Below are 23806 nucleotides of genomic sequence, written 5' to 3'. Positions count from 1 at the left end.
ATAATGTTTTGTAAAATGTAGGTGCTAATCAAATGTGTGTCATTGTTAGAGAGGGGCTAGCCTGTGGAAATGAAACCACAGGGATAAGATATCAAACTAAGCAAACTTATATGTTTAACAGAGTATTAAATGTTTCATTAAAATGAAAAAAAAAAGTGAAGACTTCAAAGGCAATACAATGCGATGGAAGAACCATGGAACAGAAATTAATGGTCTTGTGTCCAATAATAAAATCCTCTAAACACTACAGAGTTCTGAATAAAATTTCTTAAAGCTACCTTCAAAAAACACCAGAGAACTCTTATTTTTTATTTAGGTCCCTTAATCAATTCAAACTAAATGTAATTATTATGCAGAACTACTTTTTTTTTTTTTAAAGCAAACTTTGCAAAATAATGGTTACAAAAGGAAATTCATTGCTTCTTTTTCTATAAGTACTATGAGAAAGAGACCTTTTCTTATCATCGGTGAAAAAATAAGAGCAAAACCGCTCTCAGAGAATGTCTGTGCTTTAACTTAAATGTAAGAAGTGAACATCAGAGACACGAATGACTTTGAACTAGAGGAATAAAATCACTTTTACTATTAATGCAGAGGTGGGACCATGGATACCTTTTATCTGTCTAAGGCCCAGCAATTAATTGTTTAGAATACTCAAGCAATATTCTATTGCCTCTGTAGCTGTAATAATTCAAATGGTTTAAAAATTCAATGAACAACCCGGCATGGTGCTCACAAGATATTTCAAACACATAACCACCAAAGTGAACACAACCCTGCAAAAATGTAAGATTCTTGAACAATAATTTTCACATAATAGTTATAATGCCATGCTGTGCGCTTCTTTATTTAAACACCATTTTTAAACCTTATTTTTATCCCCATTTTTAGCATCCATGTGCTATCCAGTGATAAAAGAGGATAGTCACAATAATGGACTTCGTGATGCAGGAGACCAATTTAAACTATAGAACTGGAAAATTATTTGGAATAGAATGGTGGTGAACCCAAGACAGCAGAAGGACTAATCTGTTTCCTCACTGGAGGTCATCAAGTTAACAGTATAAATAACCAACCCTGAATACACCTCAGAGGTCTGTCCACTAATTTTGTACATAGAATACACAATTTTGAGAATAACATTTTTCTTGCTCTTTAACACCATATGAAAGCACTGTCACCTACATTATCACATGAATCATAACATTTCTAAACTAAGGAATTTTGCTGCATTTCATGGCAATGTCTCAAATTAGCCCAACAGGACACCAGCAGAGGTCCTGATATCCCTGATCTTATGTTTGAATAGACTGTTTTATCCTTGCCAAAGTGCTTTCATATTCATTACCTTAACCATAATTTAGAGTTCATCATTGAGAAAGGAGGCTAAAATAAATGGTAACAAATTAGACATCGTCCATTGCATGGAGAATGGTCAGGGGCAGTATTCCTGAGCTTTGACCATTCTAGAACAGAACAATGGCCTGCACAGTCCTTTTCTCTAATTTTATTACCTTTAGCACGTTTTCCTAATTGTGATCCAATTAAAGAATACCATCTATCGCATTGAAAATGTAATATGAAGGGAAATCATTATATAAATCTACCCAAAATCAATACTAGGTAAGTTTTTTCTTTAAAATAGGGTGTATATGCATTTGACACTCAAATGTTTCCTACGAGACATTTCAAAAGGTGACTCACTCAAAATATCCTCTTCACCAGAGGAATAAAAAGATTTCTAGTTGATGTTTTTCATTATTTTACTCACAAGAGTAAAAATGACATTTATCCATCTATTTATGCATCCAAACATATAAGATGCTTGTGTGTATACATGTGTATATACATGCATATACATCTATACATATATGTATAATATGGGTACTGGCTGTCCTGTTCTAGAAAGGCAGGAAGTTAATAAAAAGGCATACCTTACAAGATAAAATAAAGGCAGGAAGTTAATAAAAAGGCATACCTTACAAGATAAAATAAAGGTCAAAATCAACAGCAAGGAACACAGGACAAAGGGAAAATGAGGCAGGAGCAAAATGGCTAACTGAGAGAGGTCAATTGTTTCAAGTGCCCGACTTCTCATCAGTGGTTAAGCCTGAAGAGATTGTCTAATGACTATCAACCAGCACTGATCAAACACAGCAAACTACCTGGAGATCAAGCACCTGATTGACAAGAAATCTATCATAAGCAGCTCTTCAGCACAAGCATACTTCAATGATAATTGGCCCTAATGATAACTCTGAAATGCAATTGTTAAGTGTAACCTGCATCATGATAAGAAAATGTATTTCTTTCCTTGTAACCTGTTGCGTTGAAAATTGACAATTCAGATAAAATATATAAAACTCTATAATCAGAAAATTTAATTAATATCATCTATTTCCTGACTAAACTGGAAGAGAGCCCAGTTATTGATTACTTGGAGATACAAGCTCCCGCCTTATTAATGTGTTTTACGCAGGGATATTAAATACCCCAAAAAACGGAAACAAGCAAGGTTCCAGGTCCCTAGAAAGACAAAGAGTAACCCTTTATTTCTCCCTTTTCTTAGATCACAGAGCTGGAAGGAATCTGTCAAGGGTTTCAAATAGCTTTCATCTCACATGCCAACCCTGAAGAGTTGCTAGTGGTTGTGTCGTGTAGGGAAGGATTCTGAGGACCAGGCAGGCCCATCAGGAAAGAGTGTTCTCATCTCTTTATTAGAAATTCTGCCAGGGAAGAGGAAATGAGGCAGTACATTGCTGCTTACTTGCTTTATTCCTCATCTCAGTTCAATTTGTTGATGTTACCAGTGAGCAACTGGAGACTTAAAGTGCTGGGCTACTTATTTACCATTTCTCTTTAGATTTATTTTAGCCTTATTATAAAAACTATTTGACATGCTACAGAAATACACGTAATAACAATAAAGAGATATGAAATACAGGATGAGACATAAATATATATATATATCATGGTGAGGATAAAGTTTGTCCCTGTGGCAAATTCTAAAGCCTTCATTTTCACCATGGCCTTTCCCAGCACTGGGTAATCCAGATTAATTGATATTTTAGTTGCTCATCCCAGCGAATGTGAGTATGAATGTGAGTGTGTGTGTGACAAATATGCACCCCAGGAATAGGTCCTGAGTTTGACTATCAAGAAAACAAGGCCTCTAAGAACCACTGCCCATTTATTTTGCTACTGTACTTTGAATTATTGGCAATAATACGTTTCAAAAGGAGATTTTTAATGAATTCATGTATAGTAAAAGTTATTAGTTCTGTCATAGCTATCTGGAAGAAATAAATATTTTTCTCTGATAATAAAAAAACAGAAGTAAAATTTAAAAAAAGAAAAGAAAACAAGGCCTCTGAGATTTGGACGCATACCTCAGCTTTCCTTTGTGCCCTACAAAGGAGCATTTCATTCATTCATTCAGAAATATTCACTGATATTTGCTTGTAAGAAAAAAACAAAAATAAGCAAATTACACAGTATGTTAGAGGGTGGTATTATAACAATTAGATAGCACAAGGCAAGGGGGATTGAGATATCAAATGCCAAGGTAAAGTGGAGGCAGATTACAATTTTTAAAAAGGTGGCCAGGGTAGGCTTGTTGAGAAGGTGACATCTGAGCAAAGTCCTGAAGGAGGTGAGTCAGGAGGATCTGGGGAGGAGCAAGGCAGTTATGTGAGGAGGAGAAACCAATGAGGGGCTGGAAGGCAGAAGCAGGCCTGGTACGTTTTAGAAATACCAAGGAGTCCACCATGGCTGGAGGAAAGCAGCAGAGGAGAATAAGGGGAGATAAGGTCAGAAAAATAATGGGGGAGGGAGGCAGGTAATACAGGATCCTGCAGCCATCATAAGACTTGTAAATGACGAGTAAAATGAAAAAGCCACTTGGGGTCAGCAAGCCAGGATGACCGAGTTCCGTGTCTTTGGAGACAGAGCCGACCTGTACATTTTGTGCACATGTGGACAGCAGCAGGGTACACAGATTTTAGGAACATGCCCAGAGATATTTATCTTTATGGCTCGTATCGGTCCATAACGTGAAAAGACATGCTCGGACTGTGACACATCCTGGCAACCGTGCCCGTGTGGCAGCAGTGCTCCTGAGATCGTACTGCTGGGAAGGTTTAGAAAGCAAGAGCAAGACAAGTGGAGAGTGAGGGGTTGCCTCATTTGCTGCAGTCTGAGATCATTTATGAAGTGTCATCTCGTCATTTCTCTTCCACGTGGTATTAAAATTCTTCCTGGACATTTGTAAGTGGTGGACCCACAGAGGAAACCTTGGTCTGGCAAGTATCAGAGGTCAGAAAACCACTGAATCTATATATAGATAGTCCTCGACTTAACAGTGGTTCGACTTACACTTTTTTTTTTTTTTTTTTTCTGGCGGTTCGCGGGCCTCTCACTGTTGTGGCCTCTCCCGCTGCGGAGCACAGGCTCCGGACGCGCAGGCTCAGCGGCCATGGCTCACGGGCCCAGCTGCTCCGCGGCATGTGGGATCTTCCCAGACTGGGGCACGAACCCGTGTCCCCTGCATCGGCAGGTGGACCCTCAACCACTGCGCCACCAGGGAAGCCCTCGACTTACACTTTTTTGACTGGTGCAAAAGGGGTATATGCATTCAGCAGAAACTGTACTTTGAATTATGAGTTTTGATCTTTTCCCAGGCTAGCGATATGTGGTATGATACTGTCTCATGATGCAAGGCAGGAGGTGAAGCTCCAGGTCAGCCACGCAATCACAAGGGTAAACACCCAATACACTTATAACCATTGTTTTCCACTTTCAGTGCAGTATTCAATAAATTACATGAGACATTCAGCACTTTATTATAAAACAGGCTTTGTGTTAAGTGATTTTGCCCAACTGTAGGCTAATGTAAGTGTCCTGAGCACATTTAAGGTAAGCTGTGCTCACCTATGATGCTCAGTAGGTTAGGTGTATCAAATGCTTTTGACTCAGGATATTTTCAATTTACAATGGGTTTATCAGGACATAATCCCACACTGCATGTTGAGGAACATCTGTTGTAAGACTAGGGTATAAATGAACCCTATAAAGAAAACCAATCCTGAAAAACTCATAACTGACATATCATTACTGTCTATGCAAGCCCAGTAAAGGCTGGTGCTGTCAGAAGAGACATCCAAAAAGAGAGGAAAGCAGAGGGGAGGGAGAGAGGAAACTAACTGTGGCATGATGACCTACTTCTGAAAGAAGAATGTTCCTTCAAGCTCAAGCCTAGGAATTTATCAGGAACTTGTAGCAGATAGAGAATAAAGCAGCTGCATAGCCCACAGGAGGTTCAGAAGCCAGAATCAAGTATTTTAAACTGTGATTTATTGAGCCACCAAAACACAGGTGAAATAAACTTCCACAGCTCAAATCCATATCCAGTCAAGTTTCTGAATGTTTCCTGTTCGCAAACATTAAAAAGAGGGACAATTAACTCAAGGCCAAAGTGAATTCTAAGTGAGAATGGGTATAAGAAAAGCACAGTCTAAAAAAGCCTTCCTGGGACTTCCCTGGTGGCGCAGTGGTTAAGAATCGCCTGCCAGAAGACCTAAATAGACATTTCTCCAAAGAAGACATACACATGGCAAAGAAGCACATGAAAAGCTGCTCAACATCTCTAATTATTAGAGAAATGCAGATCAAAACTACAATGAGGTACCACCTCACACCAGTCAGAATGGGCATCATCAGAAAATCTACAAACAATAAATGCTGGAGAGGGTGTGGAGAAAAGGGAGCCCTCTTGCACTGTTGGTAGGAATGTAAATTGATGCAGCCACTATGGAAAACAGTATGGAGGTTCCTTAAAAAACTAAAAATAGAACTACCATATGACCCAGCAATCCCACTACTGGGCATGTACCCAGAGAAGACCATAATTCAAAAAGACACATGCATCCCAATGTTCACTGCAGCACTATTTACAATAGCCAGGTTGTGGAAGCAACCTAAATACCCATCGACAGATAAAGAAGATGTGGTACATATATACAATGGAATATTACTCAGCCATAAAAAGGAACTAAATTGGGCCATTTCTAGAGACATGGATGGACCTAGAGACTGTCATACAGAGTGAAGTAAGTCAGAAAGAGAAAAACAAATATCGTATATTAACGCATGTATGTGGAATCTAGAAAAATGGTACAGATGAACTGGTTTGCAGGGCAGAAACAGAGACACAGATGTAGAGAACAAATGTATGGCTGCTAAAGGGGGAAAGCGGCGGGGGGTGGTGGTGGTGGTGGTGGGATGAATTGGGAGATTGGGATTGACATGTATACACTGATATGTATAAAATGGATAACTAATAAGGACCTGCTGTATAGAAAAATAAATAAAATTCTAAAATTAAAAAAAAAAAAAAGAATCCACCTGCCAGTGCAGGGGACACAGATTGGAGCCCTGCCCCAGCAAGATCCCACATGCTGTGGAGCAACTAAGCCCGTGCGCCGCAACTACTAAGCCTGCACGCTGGAGCCCACGAGCCACAACTACTGAAGTCCGTATGCCTGGAGCCCGTGCTCTGCAACAAGAGAAGCCACCGCAATGAGAGGCCTGTGCACCACAACGAAGACCCAATGCAGCCAAAAAAAAAAGAGCCTTCCTTTTCCTTAAAGATGTCAACCAAGCTAAGAGTTGCTGGGAATCAGGATTTTGAGTATTTGCTGATTTTAATGTTTACTGACAATCAGGGAACAGCTGTGCATCCACTTATGTCTTTATGTCTTTATAGGGCCATGAAGAGGTTTTCCTTTCCAATGGAAATGCCATTGGATAGTCAAAAATACCAGCGTTCTAGAGAGAGCCACTTTGATAAGAATGATTGTGGTACAAACTGATAAAAGCAGATGACCCAGCAAAGTCTCACCTACTGTGATTTTAAAAGGGGTAGTCAAATAGAGAGCACGAGAAACATTTATTTATATTTCTTTCCATAAAAGCTTGAGACTGCTGGCAGAAATATAAGTAACACCACAAGACAGAAATAGATATGGAATTCAAGGTGAAGGGAAAATAAACCCAGGAGGAGAGTTACTACACAGACCTGCGAACCAGAAAGTGAAGTCCCACAGAACTGCCAACAGAGGATGCAAATTTGGCCTAGAACTTCCTAGCAGTCAAAATGAGAAGAAATACAACAGTTACAAAACTAGTGTTTGTCAGTAAAAGCAAGTCCAGGGCTCAGGAGAAGTCCTGTGTGTTCCAGCTCTGAGGCCAAAAGAAGCCTCCTCCTGTAGGTCTTCCTGAGGCCACAAGTTAGGTGCAAAGCCAGGTCAGACGACAGCACGGTGCCCGAGGACCCCGGTGGCGTGTGCAATTCTACCAGGGCAAACGGCTCTGTGGTTACCATACTATACTCTCTGCTGACTCTGCAGCATCCAGGGATAAAATCCACACTCCCTGGAACAGTGGTTATCAAGTTGGGCTCTAAAGAGGTGCTTTCGGAGTTCTACCAATTCTCTCTTGGAATTCCATTTCTTAGCCTTGAAATACAAAAAACAAAACACCAGACAACCCCCACAAAAACCCCACCAAGAAAACCAAACAGGAAATGCAAGCAAATATACAGCACAACACATTTCATCACACCGATAACCACCCTCACACATGAAGTCTCCTCAAGGGCAGACTCTGGGTCAATGTGTCTCCTGCCATCTCTTCTTGTACATTTGAACTTCTTAAAAATGAGTCACTGATTAGGAAAGTTCTAATTCTGCGTTGGTATTCTGGAAATTCAAGCCTGCACACGTCCATTCATATAAAATTGTACAAATAACCTACACATACATCACAGTCAAACAAATGACAGGCCGGGAGCAGGTACAACTAGTTGGCAAACACCCTCACCATGACCATGGCTATTAAGCCACCTGTACAGTAATAAGCACTGAATCACAACGAGGTAATATCATTAAGACTGGTCCCAACCGTACTTTGAGGTGCCCCTGGTCTGACCTTTATACCTATCATGAGGCATGCGAATAGCTGTATCACAATTCAATGTCAAGACAAAAAACTTCTGGCTCTTTCTAGCTTTTGGATCAGATTAATTCAAGACGATACTAAGAAGATTTAGAAGACTGATACCTCTGCAACTGCTTATAGATGTTAACTATTTTTCCCTAATACTATACCACCAAAATGGAAAACAGAAATATTCTAGATGTTCAGCTGCTGATACTGTTCTGCAACCGTCAGGAGTCCCAGTCTCAAATTTCTGAGTTCATCAAAACTGCCTCATCGTTCTCCCTGATGAATTTTATAAATGTTACAAATCTGCATTTATAAAATACATACTAAAAAAAATACTGGTTTGAAGTATTTGTATAGGTAGTTCTGTTTAAAATTTCATTTGACCGAAGGCCTTTTCTACTAAAAAATTTCAAAACCCCCTCTGGCTAGGGTAGTCCTATTATAGATAGGGGGATACTGATCCCGTCAACCTTTGGAGATTGGGTGGGGCTCATCATTTCCAGCATTGAGCAGCCTTGCCAGCTGACGATATACCAGTCTAATCTAATCTGATACCAATATAATCGAATACAAACACTATCCTCTTCTGTGTGTGCCATGACAAGGTTGGGAAGCTCTGTGATGAACAAAGGAACTACAAATCCTTCTGGCAAGTTTTCATAAATCTGATTTCTTCCAACAGCTTTTGACAAGAGCTGCGGTGGAGAGGACAAAGTTGAGTTCTTTGGCAAGAAACTGAAGTACAGATATTTCATACTCAGGATTAAGGGCAGAGATGACTGTACAGTTTCATTCACTCCTGAAAAGTAAAGAGAGAAATCAAGATATGGGTGGTGGGGGAGACGACGGGATGTTTTCCCAGGCCTGCCACTTCCTAATTTTGACTCCAAGAAGGTCACTTAACCTTCTCTGAACCGCAGCTTTCTCAATTATAACATGAAGGGACTAAATCAGTAGCTCGTAACAGGGATTGAACATCAGAACCTCCTGAGAGCTTTAAAAAATACATAATGACAGCAGTAACATTCATACGTGCCAGGAAATGTTCTGAGCACTCCACACGTGTTAACCCGTTTAGTCCCCACAAGAACTCTGTGTTGTAGGTGCTATAACAGGTGAGGAAACTGCGGCACAGAAAGGTTGAGAAATTTGCCCAATTAAGCGGCAGAGCCGGGTGGAAGGACCCAGAGCCTGTGCTCTTTAGTACAACTGCAGGTTACACTGACTCTCTCCATATGTATGTATCTCTGAATCGTCTGACTCAGAATCTACTGAAGGGCCTGGACATGCAAATTTTGATTCTGGTGAGCACTCCTTACTCACAGCCACTTGAACCAGAAGAAATGTAAAGTTCTGTGATGCAGCCTGGAGATGAAAAAAGTGCCACAGACTTTTTAGTTAAATAAATGCTCAAATTCTTTGGCCTCAAAGATCTCAGTCAAAATTAAATGGGTTTGGCTTTTAACAGCTAAATTGCATGGTATGAAACAACAACAAAAAAGATAATGAATAAAGAGAGAGTAGGAAAAATTTAAGAAACAAAATGTTATCTAGCTAGTTAAGTAGACAGACTACACAGGGTTACTTAAGTAGATTACGTAATGGAGTAAAACCTAAGCCTATAAATGGGCAGTAACAATAATATTTTCATAATTTTTGGCTTAGATTTGGGGGTGAAGCTGAAACATTTTGGAAAAACCCTTGGAAAGTATCAGTGCTCCCATCCAAATGGGCCAGAGGTCTCTTTGTTCCTAGGATCACAGATAACTGCCTCTCTGTTTCATCTTTAAAGAGACAATCCTTACGCTACCAGAGTGGCCTTCGGAAAGATGGAACTCTGCACGTACGTGCTGATACAGTAAGTCCCCTACATACGAATGAGTTCCGTTCTGAGAGCACGTTTGTAAGTCCAACAAAGTTAGCCTAGGTACCCAACTAACACAATCAGCTATATAGTACTGTACTGTAATAGGTTTATAACACTTTTCACACAAATAATACATAAAAAACAAACACAAAAAGTAAAACATGTTTAATCTTACAGTACGGTACCTTGAAAAGTACGGTACAACAGCTGGCGTACCAGGGCACATTCGCATCTTTGAAAGTTTGCAACTTGAAGGTTCCTACGTAGGGGACTTACTGTCATCCAGAAAATGTTAGTTTTTCATACAGATTCCCTCACAGACGTCTGAGTAATAGAGTCAGAAAGATGTTATGGCATTAAGAGAAAACGAGGAAGACAAGTGATCCTGGTCCCATAAGCAAGTTTAACCGATGTAGACAAGTTTCAGCCTGGTGTGGCCAGGTCAGTGAGGACACAGACGGCCAGGACAGCCAGGAGGAGCAAGAGTCCACGTCCCCTGGCACAGCCATGAACTTGGCCAGGTTTGTTTGTGTTATGAGTGCACTTCCTCTCTAATTCTAGATACCCCATTTAGGGAAACTTGTCCTCCTCTCCTCCCACTCAGTCCCATGGCTCTCTTACAAAATCTCTTCTCAAAAGTCCCCAGTCTGAAGCCAAATGGTCCTATCAAGGGAGTTGCAGAGCATGTTATTAAACAAAAAGCAACGTTTTAAAAAGTGTCAGCCCCTAAAACTGAACTATAAAAATTGATGAAAATAATGACATGTTGGAGGAATATATAGATCGAATGGTTGACCATAAGGGCTACATCGGCAGAGAGTTTCCAATATACAGTATTCCAGCTGACAAATAATCAGGTTTAATGACTCGTCTCTCTTCTGCACTGAAGAGGCATCAGTCTGGAACTGACGTGTTGTTTCTTTCCACTTAATAGCCATATCAAAAGCACACAAATTCATAAAGCAGACAGGTACTCAATTTGGATTCGCAGAGAGTAGATGAGAATTTGCCGGCAAGAATAAAAACCAAGCTCTTCCTCCTGATCCTTATATCTGTTAATGGTACCAAACTCCCAGTTTCCTACACTCAAAATCTGACACTCACCGAATCATCTTCCTCTTTGGACCTACTCTCCTCCCAGTGAAGCACAAGCCTTCTTCTGGGATTAAAGAACCCCATGATATGGTCCTAGAGAAGACGAGACAAGGCAGGCAGCCAGGCTAGTACTGGCTTTAAACCTGGGCTTGAGCTGCTCACCCATTCCTGAAGACTCATTCAAATGCCAAGCTTGTCTTGATGCCCGCCCAATCATATGCAATCACGCCCTATCTTCTAATCTCCAAAGCACTTTCTGTCTCTCACATGACAACACCACATTCCGGTCTACATGATGCGTGAAGTTTATTTTCCATATAAGACAAGAACCTCCCTGAGGGCAGGAAATGTGCCTTACCCAGTGCAGTATCTAGCAAAATCAAAGGCACGATGCTTAACAACTCACTTACTTCTACTTTAATTTCTCCTCAGAAGAGGTTTGGTCTTATGTTTTAATCAGATTTATACTTCTGGTAAAATTAGAATGCTATGTTAGGCCGTTCTGTAAAGCACTGTTGTTTGGATTTGTTAGATGGGGATCCCTAAAAGAATGTTTCTCTTTGTAATGCACTAAGCCCCTCAGGCAACAAGCAAATGACATACCTTCTCTGTACTGTGTAATCTCGGGGAGCCGCACACTAGACAGCTAACCGGGAGCTGAGTTGTGTATAACCAGCTACATTAGAAGGGATTACTTTGTGAGATGTCAGGAAAGATGAGTTCCTCCTCTACCCTCCCGCCTTTACCTTGAGCTTTTGATTCTGCTGGCTACTCAAGGGGACTTAAAGAAAGCTGATTTTTCTAACAAAATCTTGTTAAATCTATCATGGCTGAATATCTCTTTTAGGATCCTGGAGAAATGAGTCTTTTTATAGCTTGTGGTAAACAGAGGAACGTGGGCACTGATGAAGGGAGGATGAAGATAATGAACTGGCATTCAGAGTATGTTTGGGGAAGTAGAAAGCACAGTGGTTCGGAGTATGGGCTCTAGAGTCAGACTGTCCAAGCTCAAGTCCCAGCTCTACCATCATCAGCTGAATTATCCTGAGCAATAAGAGAAGGAAACCTCTCTCAACTCCATCTTTAAAATAAGGATAACAGTCAGACAGAGAAGACAAACATCAAATAATAACACTTACAGGTGGAATCTTAACAAACGATACAAATGAACTTATTTACAAAACAGAAATAGACTCACAGACATAGAAAGCAAGCTTATGGTTACCAAAGGGGAAACTGAGGGGGAGGGATAAATTGGGAATTTGGAATTAACAGATACACACTACCATATATAAAATAGATAAACAACAAGGTCCTACTGCATAGCACAGGGAACTATAGTCAATATCTTGTAATAACCTATAATGGAAAAGAATCTGAAAAAAAGAATATATATTTTCTAAAATTTTAAATAATTTAAATTAAAATTTTTTTAATTTAAAAAATTAATTAAAATTAACTTCAATAAATTTTTTAAAAGGAGTTAAAAAAATAAAATGGGGATAACAATACTGCTCATAAAGTTGTTCTTAGGATTAAATAATAAAACATCTGGCACAGTCCCTGGCACACAGGAAATATCTGTCAAAGGTTAGCTGCTGGCATTATTCAGGTGTTTACACATTATGTAGAAATGTTTTCCATACATTTATTATAAAATGAAGATGGGGAAAGATGAAGGGAGAGGTTGTAAATTTCTAATATTCATGCTATCCCATTAAGGAAATTCTAAGTCAAACCAAGCACAATTGCCAAATATAGACTTGAGACTTTTATTCCTGATAATACCTTCAACTTCATTTAATGGTTAACCACCCCCAAGCTGCTGCCACAGAAACCTAAGGTTCAGACAGAGGAACAGGGGATGAACATAAAGTAAACTCCATCTGCTCTCACAGAGAAGGAGAGGATGCTCTTGAAAAAATTCTTGTGATTCTGGCCATTATCTTCAGTGTTGGCTTCCCAATTAACTTCTGCGAAGGCTAACGTTGAAACTGGTTTGCCAACAGTGTGTGCAGTATTTGGGCAATACAGGGAAGCAGGCTCTTAATCATGCCTAGGAATAACAAAACGAAACCCTTAAGAAAAAGGTCAACTGACAGTAAGGAGGCTTGGCTAGATCTCTAAATACCCATGCTTACCAGCAGATTTTACACAGAGAAGAAATTAGAAAATAGACATAATTGAGGTTTTCTGCCAAAATATCCAACGCATACATGCAGTAGGTACTTGGCAATAACTAATGTTTGAGGTTTCAACTACTTGTGATGACACTGAAAGTCTCTGACCTGGAGTAATTTAAAATTTTGCTGCGGTATGTATTTGAATCATGGGCACTCAGACAGAGGGAAGTGAGTCACGCAGCCAGGGAAGAAGCGTAGCCCATCACCCAGGGTCCATATTTCAAGAAGGTTTTGCTCTAATTGTGTAGCAGTAACTCTCAAGAAGGGATTAAATGTTGTGTTAATTTTTGAAAACTGCCCACCCCCTAAAAAAAGCCAACTGATAGTTCTAATGATAAAAATAAAGAGCAAAGAGAGGTCTAAGAAAGAGCTGGTTCTCTACTGGAAAGCAGGTATTTGTGGAGAATTTTTTTGATGCTGAAATTATTTTTGTGAAATTCTGGGATTTCCAAAAGTCTTCAGACTATATCTTGGTACGTCAAAGTTCTATTGCACACGAAGTATTTCTTAAAGTGCCAGAATTCTTTCATACCAAGAAGGAAAAGGAAGCAATTAACATGAACAAGAAAATAAACGATTTTATATAGCTTATCCAAGAGATGACTAGGGAGATACACACTGTTAAATACACACTGTTGCTCCTAAACTCTGAAATCTGCTTTGAGTTCCATTTTTAGAGGAAAAAAAGATCACGAAGATGATATATATCTTGCCCAGTGTCTAATGCATCCTGTTTTACTCTTTGACTATATAGACCCTGACTGGAATATTGTCCATGAAGAAAGAGTTAAATTACAATTAATGACTCAATATTTTGATGCAATAGATGGGCACACCTTTTTAAAAGAGTGAGATGAAGTCTGAAAACTTCACATCTTAGATCACACTCTTCAGAAAATGCCCAATTTTCTTGGTCTAAGCCCTCTTTGAATTATTATGTGCCACCCTCTTATGCTAGTAATAATAAAAGAAGCCAAGTCCGAGAAACTATTGCTAATAGTATTTTATATTCTGAGAATCTTCTAGATCGATGAAGAAAGAATTATTGAGAGGATAAAAATTAGCTGCTTTACAGAACAAAAACATTTGGAACTTAAAAGAAATCCTATTATTTACCATATAAATAAAATGTATATATGCGCAAGGAGCTATATAATAGCAACAGAAAGAAAAATGGCATGCATTTGCTATGATTATCTATGGCAAACATCATCTTAACTCAATTTCACTTTTGGGGAGAGCTCTTTTTAAGTACTCCAGTCAATAAAACATTTTTGTTAAGGCACACATTTAATGAGAGAACTATTTTTTTTATCACTCTATGTTTCTGTTAACTTTTCTTTTTCTGACTGTCTTTCAAAGGAACCTAATAAAATTTTGCTAGCTACAGTTTTCAGTACCCTTGTAAAATGCAATTTTAAAAAACCTAAAAGCTCAAATGGCTTTGGAATACAATACAACTCAGTATGTCCAAATTTCAATTATCCTAGAGGTGGTAGATACCAAAGAAAAAACAATCTGTGTGTCTTTCATTGTTGATGTGTGTGAGTTAAATATACCATGACCACCACCGCCGCTACCACTAAGACACTACTTCAACTTGCCTAGAAACGTCACTTGAAGGGTAAAGTATGCCTCAAAGAGATATGTCAGCTTCTAATTTAACACTGTATCAAGAGCTATGGGTCTGTAAGATTCACAAGTCTGGCTTTAGAATAATACTGAATGTAGGCAATAAAATCTTTTGGTCCATGTCTTTCATGTTTGTACAGCTGTCTGAATACTCCAGCATACATCCATGTGGGCTGTGTTTCTTTCCTAAAGTAAATGTATTAATAACTTAGGGTATGTTCAGGCTTCTTGGACTGAGTCATTTGGGGATACCTGAATGGCCTTGGGTTACCTGGCTTTAAAGTCTCTCTTCAATTTGAAAGTGAGAATCAGATCACTTTTGGGTGGAGTGATTTTTCCTGCTTCATCATAGGATCATTGTTTTGTTTTCAATTTAAGCTACTCTCATTTCTTGAACTTTATATAAATTCCAAAGGATTTCATATATACCTGGGATTTCCTAATAGTGGGTCTGTCAGGCCCTTGTTACTTTCAGGGTAAACACTTAAGGTTTAACTTCCTATTAGGGTTAAAGGTTGATTAATTAAGCATAAAAAACTGTATTTATCTTACTAGAATGCCTTCACTTTCAAATTTACCTTAAAAGTAGCCTATTGATTTTGAAATAAAAGGAATGATTATTTTATTCCAGGGTAGAGAAAAAAGAACTTTCAGCAGATAAACTGCTTAAGAAATTTTAGAGTTACAGAGATAAATGGAAATGTATAAAGAATTATTCCTTATCATTTCAAGTTGTCCATTCTCCTAACAGTTGCCCTGACTTTTTACTATAGTCAGAACTTAAATTATTCTTTTAAAGTCAGTGTTCAACAAAACAACTAGTGGTTTCAGAAAAATATTTAGTTCAGTGGGCCCTGTTTGTGGCTTATACGAATGAATAAAAGGATGGCCACATCTGGGGAACACAGGGAGAGGCTAGAGTTTAGGGTTTGAGAATCAGTGAGAGTCTGTGCCCTTCCTGTGCACTCTCTCTCAGTTAGTGCAACTCACATTTTCACTTTATTCAAAGCTAAAACCTTACAGTCATTTTTAATCATGCTTCAGTCCCCGCATTCCTATCTCTAAGGCGCCCTGCCGTCCCAGTGCCTCTCCCCTCCATCGCCTATCACCACCCTGGTTCAGGGTCGCGTCGGCTCAGCCTATGACAGCCCTCTTCTCCAAGCCAACCTTCTGACTTCTGTTGTAATTACCATTCTGAGAAAAAAAGAAAACACTGAATTATGCTTCTCTTCCACTCCACGGGCCAACTTCTCTGTAAATAAAGAACAGACTCCAAACTTTTCAGCTTATTATTCAAAGTGCTAACGATATGCTCCCAAACTGCATCTCAGCCTCTCTTTGCTCTGCATCCACACTCTCCACTCCAGGCACCAGGAGCCCTGGCTAACGAACAACTGCTGAACGGCCGCTTCGCACCAAGAAGTGTTCTTTGTGCTTTCTTAAACATCCAAGCACGCTCACATCTCTTGGGCCCTTTTGGAGGCCTGGAGGACACTATCACTTCCACCCCACATGAAATCTACCTTGTCCTTTAAGGTTGAGAATCATCTCCTCCCCGAAAGCTATCCCCTGGTATCGAGGTTAACGAAGACTTTCTCCGACCCCTCCCAGAACACTGCACTGATTATAACATTTACTTTATTCTGTCTTAAATTAGGGTTGGCTGTTTCTGTCTGCCTCTGTTGATCTGCGTTGCTTTTCCGCTTCACCTTTTTAAGAGTTGCATTATATTCAAAAGAATAAGGAAAACTTGCAGAAAACAGAAAACAAAGCACTAGGAAATGAAAATATCCTGGATATTACAACCAAGGAAACATTCTATATCAAAAATATTTCCTTTTAATTAGTAATAGGCTATAATATTATAGGCTAGATTTAATTTCACATTTATATAAAAATCATGTTTTACTGTACTTTGAAATGAATTAGATATCTATTGAATGAACGGGGAAAAAAACCCCAAAAAACTGTTGACCAAGGATTGGTTTGGGAATGAGAAAAAGGTTGTAGAAGGTGGGAGGAGTAGAAATACCTCATCTTGTTTTAATATCAATAGACTTTTTCCTTTAAAATAAGCTGTTGATACACTGAGTTATGCAGACCTTTTCATGTGCTGTCAGTATCACAGAAATGTCTATCCTTGGCCAACAGAGACCCACATATTTGCTCCTGCTGCAAACCAGGAAGAACTATGGACCAAACCTTGCGCCCAAATACTGTTTTTGTTTGTTTAGTTTTATTGGACCAAATATTGTTTTTAAATTTTCAGAAAAATTAGTTGGGACACAACAGAAGATTTTACAGTATTATGACAAGGAATAAATCAGGGGTGAGTGGCATGAGGATAAAACTAGTCTTTTGTGAGTGAAGTGCTTCTCCCCCCACCCCCCCCCGCCCTCCCCCCTTGTCCCCCCCAAAAAACGCCTCAGGGAGAGAAGGTTGGTGGTTCATGTTAATATAACCTATTCTCTGGCTTTCCCAGCTTTCAGGATCAGAATCTGGTATTTTCTCCTTAATTTAAAATGTAGGATTACATATAACTTAAATTTATTCTAGTAGTTAGGCTTTTGAGGAGTAAAGGCTCAGGCATGGGGAGACTAATATTTGCTCAATGACCTAGACTGTGGACCAGCTCCTCTCCTTATATTACTTGATTTAATTCGAATCACAACCTCATGATATAAGCATTATTTGACCCCTTTTACAGGCTACTGACTGAGAATAAGGCACTTGCCTAGCACTGTGGTAGGTAACTCTGGGGCACCAAAATCTTGCCACCCTGACCACCATGAGTTTATACTGTAGGTAAGAAATCTGTGAAGATGATATGCTGTCAGCATTACACACAGTCACAGACATGCTGCTACATAACAAGCCCTTGGAGAACAGAAATGTATGGAAGTAAGATGCTGACTGGGAGGTGGGGATGCATAAAAATAAATAAGGAGAGGTTAGTGTGGTCCACGCATGAAGGAGGCAGGGGGAGCTTAGACTCGACCTTGGAAAATCAGGAAAGGGCAACGGGGCTTCCCTGGTGGTGCAGTGGTTGAGAGTCCGCCTGCCGATGCAGGGGACGCGGGTTCGTGCCCCGGTCCGGGAGGATCCCCCATGCCGCGGAGCGGCTGGACCCGTGAGCCATGGCCGCTGAGCCTGCACATCCGGAGCCTGTGCTCCGCAACGGGAGAGGCCACAGCAGTGAGAGGCCCGTGTACCGCAGGAAAAAAAAAAAAAAAAGAAAGAAAGGGCAACGGAGACGCCCGAGGGGAGGCAGCAGCAGGAACAAACGGTTCTCGCTTGTCACCCCTCAGGGAGGGAGGGAGGGAGGAACCACCCAATTCTTCCGGCTCTGAGAATGAAGACAGGCCAAAGAAGAAGCCGCAGGGCTTGGTGACTAAGAGGATAATGGGAAATAGCCAACACTGCTCCAAAGCTTCAACCTGGGGAGAGTAAATGTGGAAAAATGACGGTTTGGAGAGGAAGGAGATAGTGTTGAATCTGAGGTGCTAGTAAGATATTCAAGTGGAAAAATCTGCAGAAAATTGGAAAGAGTGGAGACTAACCCTCTGAGAGGATGGGGCTGCAGAGGAACAAGCCAAGAAAACTTAAATCGAAAGAACAAGGAGTTGGGCTTCCCTGGTGGCGCAGTGGTTGGGAGTCCGCCTGCGGATGCAGGGGACGTGGGTTCGTGCCCCGGTCCGGGAAGGTCCCACATGCCGCGGAGCGGCTGGGCCCGTGAGCCATGGCCGCTGAGCCTGCGCGTCCGGAGCCTGTGCTCCGCAGCGGGAGAGGCCCCAGCAGTGAGAGGCCGGCGTACTGCAAAAAAAAAAAAGAGCAAGGAGTTGAGGAGATGTGGACAACAGTGAAAACAAGCCAGAGGAAATAAGGGAGATGGAAGATGCCATGCAGTTTCAGCTGAAACTTGAAAGGAAAATGCAAAGGGTTAAGGTAGTGAGAAAATGGCAGCACCAACAGCCGTCGGCTCATCTGCCTAGAAAATCTGCCAGAGAAGTTGGAAGGGCAACACAGTCAGGCAAACTTTTTTGTTTGGCTTGCTTTTAGAGAAGGCGGAGAATGAAGATTATCTAAAGGTCAGGGGGTAAAAGATGAGTCCTTTCTGTCACCAGCTCATTCCATTTCCTAAATGTGCTGGTTAACTGGACTGATGTCTTCTTTTTGAGCAGATAACACTTTAGAAATAGGGTGCAGAGCTGCAGCAGCCAGAGTGGTCACGAGGTCCCCCCAACAAGACTTCCTATATATACACACATCACAGTGCGGAAGTTCGCTAGAGCTGGTCAGCTTCTTCTTTCATCAAATCCTCTTAGAAAATTGATCTCCTTTCACTCCCTATCACCTGACCACCATCACCACTGTCACATCCCTGCCCAGTCCTTCAGACCAGTGTCCTTCAAGTCACCGAAACTGACCACCCTCCAGTGTGAGCCCCCTTTCCCTCAGCCATGTTGACCTACACTTTCCAGTGTCCCAAGTCCCTCTTTGACTTGGGCTGAGGCTGCTTTTTCACTGCCATCTCTTGTGTTGACATCTGCTTTTTCACTGTCATTTCTTCTAACATTATAGCATCTGTATGTTCTACTCCAAACATAGCTTTTTAAAAATACTTTCTGTCTCCCTCTCCGGTTTTCACAATCCTCATGTCATTCTTGCCTTCAGGTTTCACGCATTGTTTGTATGTTATCAAGTCCCTGTTGCAAACATTCTTAGGTATCTTTTTCCATTTTTCTGTTACATAACCCTCTAAAATATCCAAGTCCCCTAGAGACCCAAATTACTTGTTCCAACTGTTGCCCCTCCTACAATTCACGTTAATTTGTAAATTACACTGCTAAATTTTTATTTCTAAAATATATATATTTTTAGAGCTATGAATTTACACCTATCTTTGCTGAGAAGCTTCTGAAACTTTTCTAAAAAATTTCTAATTATGTCCAGTTTTTTAAGCTCTAGGATGAGTCACTTTTCCATAAGGTTCTTGTCACTTCCATGTGGCCAACTAGCTATTCTTTACTGGAAACAATTAAGTCCGGAACAGGAATGCTCCTTTTTGCTCTCTCCACATTTTAAGACACAAAATTGTCAACCAGACAAATCTGGTACTTATTAGATGCTCTGTGTTAAATGGAACAAAGCTTTCAGCAGATATTGACATAGAGTTCTCTATTACTGTATGTCTTGCCTCTGTATAATACATAAAGAAAACTATCATCAGAGCTAAATATCAAACCTGGGGTTTTGCAAATGATGGGAGAGAGTGAGTGGCAAACCACTATTGCTGCTATTGATAACAGCAAAGAGACTGATGTCTACACATGCTGAGAAAATCCACGTATGTCAAAGAGACCACCAACAACAAAGGAATGAATTTTTCAGGAAAGATGATCAAATGCTCTTCTGCTGCATTTGGAATATGATTTGACTCAGTAAAAAAAACTGCTGGTTTAATTTTTCAAATACATATTTACTGCATATAAAACATGGTATCGCTCTATTATTTTATGGTTGTTTAACTCTATCTCCTTAATGTTACAACTCACCTTACAGGATTCAAAACTAGCTGAGGAACAATTTGTCTTCTGAAATCCTTTCCCCTTCTCTTACACCTCAAGGATGTGAGGGTTCATTCCATTCTTTTGTGTCCTACAAAGTTATATTTTTAGCTCCTTAGACTTCAGGTGCTCTATCTACCTGTAATTATGTTGCAAAAGCAGAGGAAGATGCCTGTAGAGGTCAACAGCAGACAAGATAGCAAAAACGCCTATTTGTGGTCTTGAACAGCTGCAACGGGGCAGGGCGTGCCTGGCAAAATTCCATCTGACTCTGGTCAGGCATGACAAACCCCAAGAGCTGGACTTGCTTTCAAAGTCATCCCTAGCGCAGGACATTATTTCACTGTCCCGGGAGCAAAGGCTGCAGACAAAGTCCAAAGGGGCTGATCAGAAGGGTAACACGGGAAAGGCGGAGGGAGGGTCCTGAGGGTGGCGGCCTTCCGAAGGCTCTCCAGATGCTGACGAACCACCTCCCAGTGTCCCACCCTCCTCTCTAAAAACACGACAGAGCAAAACCACCAGCGCTCCTGATGGAAGGCCAGATGTTACTTTTAGTTCCAGTTTGCAAACGCTGCCCAAGTAAGTTTTGAAAAAAACTTTTTTCTTAAAGCAAGAAGTAATAAATTTATACTTTACCCAGTACAACAAAAATAAGATGCTATTAATCATGTGTTTAGAAATGGAAATACTTTTCAGGGAACAGGAAACATTCTTTAGTGGACGTCCTTTTCCACAGTTATATAAAGTTCTGTTTGTGAGGGACCATGATTGTCTTTGGAAAAATAAAAGAGGCTGTTGTACGTGTAGGCTTTTATAGCTTAAAGGGATTGGAGGCTTTTAGTCTTTACACTGTGATCTTTGCAATGTACAGTGCTTCTGGCTCCTTGGTTTAAACTGGTGCTTTCTTCCTTAGTTAATGTGATTGCAGCGAAGTAGCATACTTATATTCTATTTATCGACAAGCATATAATGCAAATTTCCTTTGGAACAAAGTTATACATGTATGCACATTTCATCTCAGGACACAGCACGGAGGGCGGTGAGAAGAGGAATAGGAACTTTGGGCATAAGAACGCCCAGAACTGAGGACTTCCCTGGTGGTGCAGTGGTTGAGAATCCACCTGCCAATGCAGGGGACACAGGTTCGAGCCCTGGTCCGGGAAGATCCCACATGCCGCAGAGCAGCTAAGCCCGTGTGCCACAACTACTGAGCCTGCGCTCTAGAGCCCGCATGCCACAACTACTGAGCCCGCGTGCCACAACTACTGAAGCCCGCGTGCCTAGAGCCCGTGCTGCACAACAAGAGAAGCCACTGCAACGAGAAGCCCGCGCACCGCAACGAAGAGTAGCCCCCGCTCGCCGCAACTAGAGAAAGCCTGCAACAAAGACCCAACACAGCTAAAAATAAATAAATAAATAAATTAATTAAAAAAAAAAAAAAAAAAAGAATGCCCAGAGCTGAGCGTGAACAACCCGGACCACAAAACTACAGGTGTGAGTGAAGACAGACTACCTTTGCCCCCCTGGCATTAGCGTTTATACCCATTTAGGATTAAGTTAGACGGTAACTACCTTTCTGACAAACGGTGACAACGAAAGTTTCTCTTATGATGAGACAGAATGGCCCCGAGAGGTGCTTCCACAAAATATGAGCACTCCTCAAAAAGGAACCAGCCGTGTTGTTAAACAATTCATAGCCTGCTTCTCATGCGCCAATAAAGTCAAATTCTACTGAGCAAACGCTCCAATTTATCTTATTATATAGGCATTCTGTTGATCGTAATGCTGACTGAAAAAGCATCCAAGGACTCAAAACTTAGAAACCGTGTCAACTGTGACCAGAATGAGCATTCCCAGATTTGTCTTGTACTAAACCTCTCTTATAACACAATTTATCTCACTCTGTAATATGATCAAGGAGATATTTAGGAGCTAAACACAAGAACAACTTCTACTTACGGCTGACACAGCTTCACCAGGTCCTGGTCTGTGGTGTTGGGAGGCAGCCCCCGGATATAGAGGTTCGTTTTGCTTAGCTGATCCCATCCTGAGCTGCTACTGCTACTACTGTTGTTATTACTGCTGGTGGTGCTGGGGCTGGGAGGGGCCATGGGGTGGGCTGGGACCAGAGACTGCTGGAAAACAAAGACGGCAGCGTTAGAACGCCAGACAGAACCGATTCGGCACCATTCAGAGGCTGTATGACCTCCCAACCAAGACGAAGTTACCAAGATAAGCATACAGATTTATCTTCAGCTACTTTACCGCAGATTTTAATTTACACCTTAAAAAAGATCTGTTCATTCTACAAAAATACCCTCTCCTTCAACATGAATAATAGGATTTTACTCAGCAGAATATTCTCTACCTACACCTGAAACAGGACTAAGTTTTTGTAAGATTTTATTCACATACTTTAAGGCACACATCTGATACTCAAAACGAACTTGCATAATAAAGTTATTGATAATATCATTTTAATCTACAGTCATTTAGAAATCACTGGACTTTTGAAAAGGTTTTCAAATTCTGAAGGACACTTGATTGAAACTTGCTGACAATTTTATTGAGATGATTCTTAGGGATTAAAAAAACAAAGATTACTCTTCGAGTGTAAGAAGGTTAGAGTTCAGTCAAGAGGCTCAAATAAGGAAGACTTCACCTAGTTCGAAGACAGGCCCATGCCTTCCTTGAGACATCTGGATGAGATTCACAGGTCGGCTACCTTTCGCTCTGGCTAACCTTGTGAAATTTAACCCCTGTGAGAATGGTGTAGAAGCTGGAAAACTTCCCAGGCCTGGCAGCAGCCAAGGTAACTTTTACAAAGCCTGCAAGCCAGGCCCGGTGTGGTTTCAGTCGGCAGCCACCTAGGAAGAATGTCTGAAAATGTACTCACATCAGATAATTGTTAACCAATCGAAAGAAACCACAGTTCTCTGTCCCTATGCCACACACATGACCTTTGAGGAAGTTAAATGGTTCAGTTTGACATGGAAGTCAGCATACCCCAAAGTGTCCTCACAGCAAATGCTCTGCAGTTTCACACCAGGACAGGAATTGTTTTTACTTCACATCTTCTAAATAATAAATAGACTAACCAAGGGCATCACTGACACTGAGTAACAGTTTGAAGATGTAAAATTAGTCACTAGACATTCAACAAAATTTTCAAATCTTACAGCTTGATTTTTACTACCATAAGCAAGAAAATGAGGCATCTCTAGGACACAATTAAATTCCACTTTAGAAAGTTCAAAACGTAGACCCCCTGCAATAAATATAACCTTGCTGACCTTGTCAGCAAACTCAACTTTCCAGGACAGATTATCTGGCTCTGCACCCAGTCTCTGCCACGGCCACCCTAACTCCACAGTACCCTGAGGCACTGGGCACCTCATGAATCTAGACATGTAACCATTTCTTCATGGCCTATACTATGAAGATGGTTCTTCTCACCG

General features: G+C 40.7%; 1 protein-coding gene across 13 annotated transcripts in view; it reads right to left on the bottom strand.

The window, feature by feature from the left end:
* RBMS1 (RNA binding motif single stranded interacting protein 1) overlaps window positions 1-23806 on the bottom strand; it is a 212789-nt gene that overhangs the window by 72282 nt on the left and 116701 nt on the right. For 11 of the 13 annotated variants that reach the window (XM_073807658.1, XM_019922589.3, XM_019922588.3 and 8 more), the window contains exon 2: window positions 22308-22483. In XM_073807658.1, coding sequence (XP_073663759.1) covers window positions 22308-22483 — 176 coding nt within the window. The remainder of the gene's footprint in view (window positions 1-22307; window positions 22484-23806) is intronic. The other 2 variants (XM_033860098.2, XM_033860100.2) reach the window with 1 other exon arrangement.

This window comes from Tursiops truncatus, chromosome 7 (assembly GCF_011762595.2).
Source record: "Tursiops truncatus isolate mTurTru1 chromosome 7, mTurTru1.mat.Y, whole genome shotgun sequence".
Lineage (NCBI taxonomy): Eukaryota > Metazoa > Chordata > Mammalia > Artiodactyla > Delphinidae > Tursiops > Tursiops truncatus.
Note: the sequence above shows the minus strand (reverse complement) of the source record. Positions and strands in the feature narration are given on the sequence as shown.